The sequence below is a fragment of the Trichechus manatus genome, unplaced genomic scaffold (genome assembly GCF_000243295.1).
Source record: "Trichechus manatus latirostris isolate Lorelei unplaced genomic scaffold, TriManLat1.0 scaffold00061, whole genome shotgun sequence".
Lineage (NCBI taxonomy): Eukaryota > Metazoa > Chordata > Mammalia > Sirenia > Trichechidae > Trichechus > Trichechus manatus.
This window is the reverse complement of record NW_004443997.1, coordinates 15,006,676-15,013,516: the sequence shown is the minus strand read 5'-3', so window position 1 is coordinate 15,013,516 and position 6,841 is coordinate 15,006,676. Positions and strand designations below refer to the sequence as shown.

General features: G+C 44.6%; 1 protein-coding gene across 3 annotated transcripts in view; it reads left to right on the top strand.

Moving 5' to 3' along the window:
• The first annotated feature begins 520 nt into the window (after positions 1 to 520).
• ANAPC5 (anaphase promoting complex subunit 5) overlaps positions 521 to 6,841 on the top strand; it is a 14,210-nt gene continuing 7,889 nt past the window's right edge. For 2 of the 3 annotated variants that reach the window (XM_004379090.3, XM_023733823.1), the window contains exons 1-3: positions 521 to 2,322; positions 4,552 to 4,733; positions 5,790 to 5,925. In XM_004379090.3, coding sequence (XP_004379147.2) covers positions 2,206 to 2,322; positions 4,552 to 4,733; positions 5,790 to 5,925 — 435 coding nt within the window. In that variant the 5' untranslated portion in view covers positions 521 to 2,205. The remainder of the gene's footprint in view (positions 2,323 to 4,551; positions 4,734 to 5,789; positions 5,926 to 6,841) is intronic. The other variant, XM_023733824.1, reaches the window with a different exon arrangement.

Below are 6,841 nucleotides of genomic sequence, written 5' to 3'. Positions count from 1 at the left end.
CAGGAAAGGGTGTTGGATTTTATCAAATGCCTTTTCTGTGTTGATTGAGATGATCATGTGATTCTTATCCTTTGTTTTATTTATGTGGTGAATTATGTTGAGTCGTTTGCTAGTGTTGGACCATCCTTGCATCCCTGGTATGAATCCCACTTGATCATGATATATTATTTTTTTGATATGCTGTTGAATTCTGTTGCATAGAATTTTGTAGAAAAGTTTTGTGTCTATATTCATGAGGGTTATTGGTCTGTAATTTTCTTTTTTAGTAATGTCTTTGCCTGGTTTTGGTATCAGGGTTATGGTGGCTTTCTAAAATGAATTAGGTAGTATTTCTTTCTTTTCTATGTTCGAGAATAGTTTGAGTAGAATTGGTGTCAGCTCTTCTCTGAATGTTTGGTAGAATTCTCCAGTGAAGCTGTCTGGTCCCCTGAAATCTTCTGAAAACCAAACAATAGATTAGCTTAGCTAGTAAAAAATGTCTGCCACGAGCATTATGCTTTTTTAAGAGCTATCTATATGGGATCAAATCGACAACAGCAACCCGAAAGATTACACAGAAACCTTAGAGGGCAGTGAGTTCGTGTTAATGGGGAAGGGAATGACTCAGACAAGGAGGGTGGGAAAGGTTGTACAGCTCTGGGAATGTAATCTGTCCCTGAACTGCACATGTGGAAACCGTTGGATTGGTGTGTGTTCTGCTGTGTATATTCTCAACAACAACAAAATAAATTTAAAAAAAAAGAAAGAAAAAAATAAATGACACTTAGTATTTTGGTTCTGATTTTGAGATCGTCAGTGAACCAGTGTTTCTAGCACTTCTGTTATGTTACTTACTGGGCACTTCAAACACAACGTTTAAGATGTGGCCCGTGCCTGCTGGATTTTATAAACTAGTTGAAGAAATCAAATGAACACAGATTAAATAAACAGAAGGGGATATACCATGGTGTTTAAGGAAACATCACAAGGCACTGTGCCCATAGCAGTGCTGTGGGAGTTTTCGGAAGTGAGAGCTTGGGGGGTGGCGATGGGCGACCACAACAGCCGCGGAAGTTAAGAGGTTCGGGGGAGACGTTCTAGGTGGAAGGAAATCATGTAAGCACAGGCACACACACAAAATCTCAGAAATGGGAACCCTCAAAATAACTTTCTACAACTAGTTTTTTAAAAAAAATTATAAAAGTAATAAATGCACTTGGTTTTAAAAACCTCAAATAATGCAGAAAGGAATGCAGTGAAAAGTGACAGTTGTGACTTCTCCTTGGCCTTCCCCTCAGCAGTGGAAAGCTAAAATAAAATCTTGGGAGCTGAGATAGAGAAATGGCCCTTTCTTTGGAAATTCACCTTTGAAGGCAGCGGTTCCTGCTGCCAGGGATGGCCCCATAAATAGCTACAACGGCCAGCCCGAGCTTCGCATTCCTTCCGTTGTACAGATGACTTCCTGCCCCCTTTGGGCGTGCAGGCTTGTGGTTGTTAATGGGTTGTTAACATTCAGTCTGTCATCAGTCAGCAGGCGGAGCTCGCCCTGCAGGAGGCCATCAGGATTGCCCAGGAGTCCAACGATCACGTGTGTCTGCAGCATTGCTTGGTGAGGCCCCCCTCCTGTCTCCGGCTTTTGCTCCTGGATTGCATTGGCTTTTGGAAGGCCTCATTTGATTTGGGTTCCAAGGCCTTTGGCAGTGAACGGAGACTAGTTAGGTGGTTGTGGGAGTTTAGGAAGGGCAACCTGTATTTATTACTGTTTTTCTTCATTCATGGCATCTGTTCTGCTTAGGGGCATTTCCTGTCTACAAATTTTAATGCAACTTGCCATGCGAAAGAGTAACCCTTTAAGCGCCACATTTAACACTAACATTAACAGAAAGGTGTGTGCCGTACCTGGTGACGGGGTGAGACAGTGTCCTGTAAAAGCATCATCACCCAGCGCAGGTAGAATACAGAGTTCGTTACCCATCATCTGAGAGCTGCATTCTGCAATTTAAGGCTCTTTTTCTCGACCACTGGCGCCTCACTGCCATCAGGGGTAGAAAAGATCAATGGCTTGTTTGTTTCAGTCTGAGAGTTTTAATGTGTTTGACGGGTTTCATTTAGGTTCATAATTCCTGACAGTATTTTAGAGGATTTATTTTATCCTTGTAAATTGTTAATTCTTTCTTGTGGCCACACTGGTATTTCAGTGGAACTTTAGCCGTTCCCCTTGCCGTGATGCATTTTGATGATTTCTCTTACCAGAGCTGGCTTTATGTGCTGGGGCAGAAGAGGTCTGACAGCTATGTTCTGCTGGAGCATTCTGTGAAGAAAGCAGTGCATTTTGGGTTACCGGTAAGGCGCCATCTTACTGTGAGATTGATTGAATAAATGGTATTCCTGCCCTCCTCTGGAATGAACCAGTGATGGATTTAGAATGGCTGTTTCATTCTGGTTAGTTTCAGATGACCTGAATTATTAATCAGGCCCCTAAGTTCTGTTTGATGGGTTTCTCCCTGTTCCCTCTGTCCTGATGACATCTGTGCAAGTTGCATTTATCAGCTCAGCAAGAGAGTTTTGTTTAGTTTATGGATCAACATGAACTTAGCATGTCTTCACTTAGAAACATTCTAGGAAAGGCTTATTTTTAAGCCAGGGATTGGCAAATCCCTGGGCCCAGTCTGACTCCCTGTCTGTTTATATATGGCCCTCAAGCAAGCAATGGCTTGTAGATTTTAAATGGTTAGGGAAAAAAAAAAAAAAAACAAAGACAATTATGCAGCAGAGACTGAATGTAGCCTGCAAAGCCTGAATTATTTACTGTCTGGCCCTTTACAGGAAGAAGTTTGCCAATCTCCATTTTAAATAATAAACAAAGCCAGGAAATGCTAAACCCAAGAAGCAGATCTGTCGTTTCTCATGCTGAATGACAGAGAACCCCCCAAATCATAGTCCTTAGTGGCTTGATCTTTGACATGTACACTGAGGGGGATTGGAAGGGCGTAGACTCCACATTCGAAGTAGCAGTATCTGTTAGAGTCTAGATTTCTGTTGCATGAAGCACCTTATTCTATCTTTAAAACATCTACTGCAAAGGACCAGAGGCAGTGGTAGCACTTAGAGCACGTTGTCTCCTGAAGTCCGGGGCCAAGTCCAGGAAAGCTGAAAGTAATCGTGTGTGATAATTTCACGTGTGTGTTTTTTAACTAAAGGGGGAGAACTCTGCAGATCGTCCACTGGACTCATTTTTGGGAAAAGAAACTTATAGGTACAGAATTAATTATAATGCCAACAGCGCGCAGCTCCTGGAAAGAAATGATAGACTTCTTTTTTCTTTTTTTGATGATAGACTTCTTAAATACAGTTTTTGTTATGGATTTAAGCTGATTTTTTTTTTTAGATGAGGTTTCATCCTTGATAATTATACCAGGAGTTAATGAAAAGATAATTTGTGGTTCATTAAAAACCACAAAACAAAACCTGTTGCTGTTGAGTTGATTCCAACTCATAGCGACCCTATAGGACAGAGTAGAACTGCCCCATAGGGTTTCCAAGGAGCGCCTGGTAGATTCGAACTGCCGACCTTTCGGTTAGCAGCCGAGCTCTTAACCACTGCGCCACTAGGGCTCCACGCTTCATAATTGGCATCATAATAGGTATTATTATTTTTTTATCTCCTAATATGTTGCCCAACACTGTATTTTGCATGTATTATTTCATCTAATCCTTACAACAGTTCCTTGTGGCAGGCTTAAAGCCCATTTTATAGATGAGGAAGCTGAGGCATAGCTAAGAAGCTAAGTGACTCGTCCCAGGTGACACAGTGGCAGAGGCAGTGGTTCAGTCCAGATCCATCTATCTCCACCAGCCTGTCTTTCAACCCCAATTTTTTAGGAACACACCGCATACGTTAAAACCAATTCAGGCTGTAGGTACTTTCTGTGTATGTCTCTGTTTATGTGTTCCAATAAAACCTTATTTTCAAAAGCAGACAGCAGGCCAGCTTTGTCCTTTACTAACCATGGCTCTAAGTCTAGAAACCTTGGTGATGCAGTGGTTAAGAGCTATGGCTGCTAACCACAAGGTCGGCAGTTCGAATCCACCAGGAGCTCCTTGGAAACCCTGTGGGGCAGTTCTGCTCTGTCCTTTGGGGTTGCTATGAGTCGGAATTGACTCGACCGCAATGGGTTTGGTTTGGTTTGGTTTGGTCTAAATCTACTAGAAGGCAGCTTGTTGTTTAAACTAAACTCGTAAAGATTCTTTAATACATTAAAAAGTCGTTTTGTAATATACTTCTGCCACCCCTGCACATTTTTTTTTGTTTTTAATTTTGTAAATTGGATTTAGGATATTGGATTTGCTTAGAACAGGGCAAACCCATACCAAATTTTGACTGGAAGGAATCTTGAGCAGTAATTTTGCTTAGTCCCCTAATGTGTGTTTACTTTCTTTTTAAATAGTAGTCCTGTCATTGTACATGTCTCAAAATGTGAAAAATGCCAAATTTCTGAAGAGCAAAAGGAAAAATTCTGTGTTGTTCTCTCTCTGTCTGTCCCCTCCTTGGTTGTGGGTCTGTGCTGTCAGTACCTCGCGTCCCTGGGAATACAGTCCCTGGTGCAGCAGAGAGCTTTTGCTGGGAAGACGGCAAACAAGCTGATGGATGCCTTGAAGGACTCTGACCTCCTGCACTGGAAGCACAGCTTGTCGGAGCTCATCGACATCAGCATTGCCCAGAAAACGGCCATCTGGAGGCTCTATGGCCGCAGGTGGGCCTCCAAGCCAGCAGTCAAGGCCATGGAGGCATGGGTATTTCTAGAGAGAAGCAGGATGTAGCAAGCTGATTCTGTGAAAGGCCAAACATAAACGGTTTTCCCTCCTTTGGTAGAAATTCTTCATGCAGGGGATTAAAGAAAATATAGTTTAGAAACTTTGTATGGACTTTGCCAAGCCTTTTCCCAAGCACGTTCTTATTTGCCCCCGCCAGTGACTTGGTGAGGTAATGGATGGCTCATCCGTATTTCAGGATGAGTAAACTGAGGTTGACCCAGCTGGTCTGCCTCAGATCACAAATGTAGTTAACAGCTGATAGAGCCAGGACTCACACCCAGTCATGTGACTCCAAGTCCTCTGCCACTGGGCTTCTAGAAAGGAACAGTTACTCGTCTTGTTCACAGGAGGCTTGGTCAGGCAGAGCATCCCCTGAGCCCCAGATCTGTTGTATAAGAAAGTGGTTTCCCTGTTAGCAAAGGTATCTTCCCTTGAACGTTCCCAGCAGCGTGTTTACTTTTCCATTTAGCCTTCTTTGGCTCAGGAATAAACTTCTTAACCAGAGTTTTAATTCTGGAGCCCCATCCTTACCTCACTTCCCACCTAGCCAGTCAGCTTTTTCTCAGTATGCAGTAATGAAAGGAAGTGCCTATTTTACCAGTTCTTGAACTTCAGAGAGCTTCTCCGCCCGCTGTAGCCTGAAACAGCTGCAGACAGTGGCCACTGCACGTGCTGCTGGGCAGCCAGGACCAGGTTGGCCTCGAGTCTGCACTCACCCATGAAAATGAATTAACACGTGTGAGCACACAGGAAAGTGAGGGCCGTGGGGTGGGGAGCTCCCGGTTGTGCTGTAACCGCTGCATCCTTCCTTTGAGGCTGCACATCCGGATGCCTTTCAGCGCTCCCTGTCCTGCAGCAGGAGTGTTGGCATTGGTAGGCAGCTGCTGTGCCCGGAGGGGGCTTTAGCTTCCTTCCATTCCCACTGGAGATGACTTCAGGGTGCCACTGAGGGGCTCACTGAAGGCAGATGCCTCCTGTCCCCTCTCCTCCCCCAGCACCATGGCCCTCCAGCAAGCCCAGATGCTGCTGAGCATGAACAGCCTGGAGTCGCTAAACGCAGGCGTGCAGCAGAACAACACCGAGTCCTTTGCTGTCGCGCTCTGCCACCTCGCGGAGCTACACGCTGAGCAGGTAGGCAGGTGGCTGGGCTGGCACACTCCTGGGGCAATGCAGGCGACACCGCCGTTTTTCTCTAGGTCTTTAGAAAAGCGCTAGCCACGCCTTGGGCACGTCTGCTCGGATGCATGTGGCTGAGAGGGTGAAATCCCACCAGTGGCAATGGACTGAGTGGGGCGTCTGCAGGGCTTTTGAACTTGGGCTCCCTTCTGGCTTCAGGGAGGGAATAAGAGAGTTAGCCACTTCCATGTCACAAATGGAATAAAAAGGAGTCTTTCAAGTTTCAGGTAGAAGAGGTGTGTGCGTGTTTATAGGAGCAGACAGAATGCACTAAACGTGTAGCTAAAATGATAATTACTAATATTGGTCGTGCGTTTACTCTCTGCCAGGCCTTGTGCCTGGTGTTTTACGTGTATTATCTTACGGAATCCTTACAATAGCCCTGTGAGGTCAGCTTATTATTATCCCTAGTTCACAGAGCAAGAAACTGCGGCCCAGGGAGAGATCCTATCCCCACAACCATAAATGTCAGAGCCAGACCCCCAGCCCGTGTCTGGTTGTCTCCATAGAGGGCAGTGGGAATTGGACATAATGTTGGCTTACAGCCTAAGTCGTTTATATGATTGTCTTGATTGCATGTTGCTATGGTGCTGAGCAGGTCTCAGGGGAGCTTGTAGACTAAGACAGGCTAGGAAGAAAGACTCGGTGATCTACTTCCAAAAATTAGCTAATGAAGACCCTGTGGATCACAGCGGTCCAGTCTCATTGTGCACAGGGTCAGCATGAATGAGAGGCTGACTTGACCACAGCTAACAACAAGGTAAAGATGGACATCACAACAATATAGAAGTATAAATAAGACACAAGCAAGTATTCACAGAAAAACTATAAGTGGCCAAATAAACGTGAAAAATATTTCATTCTAATCATG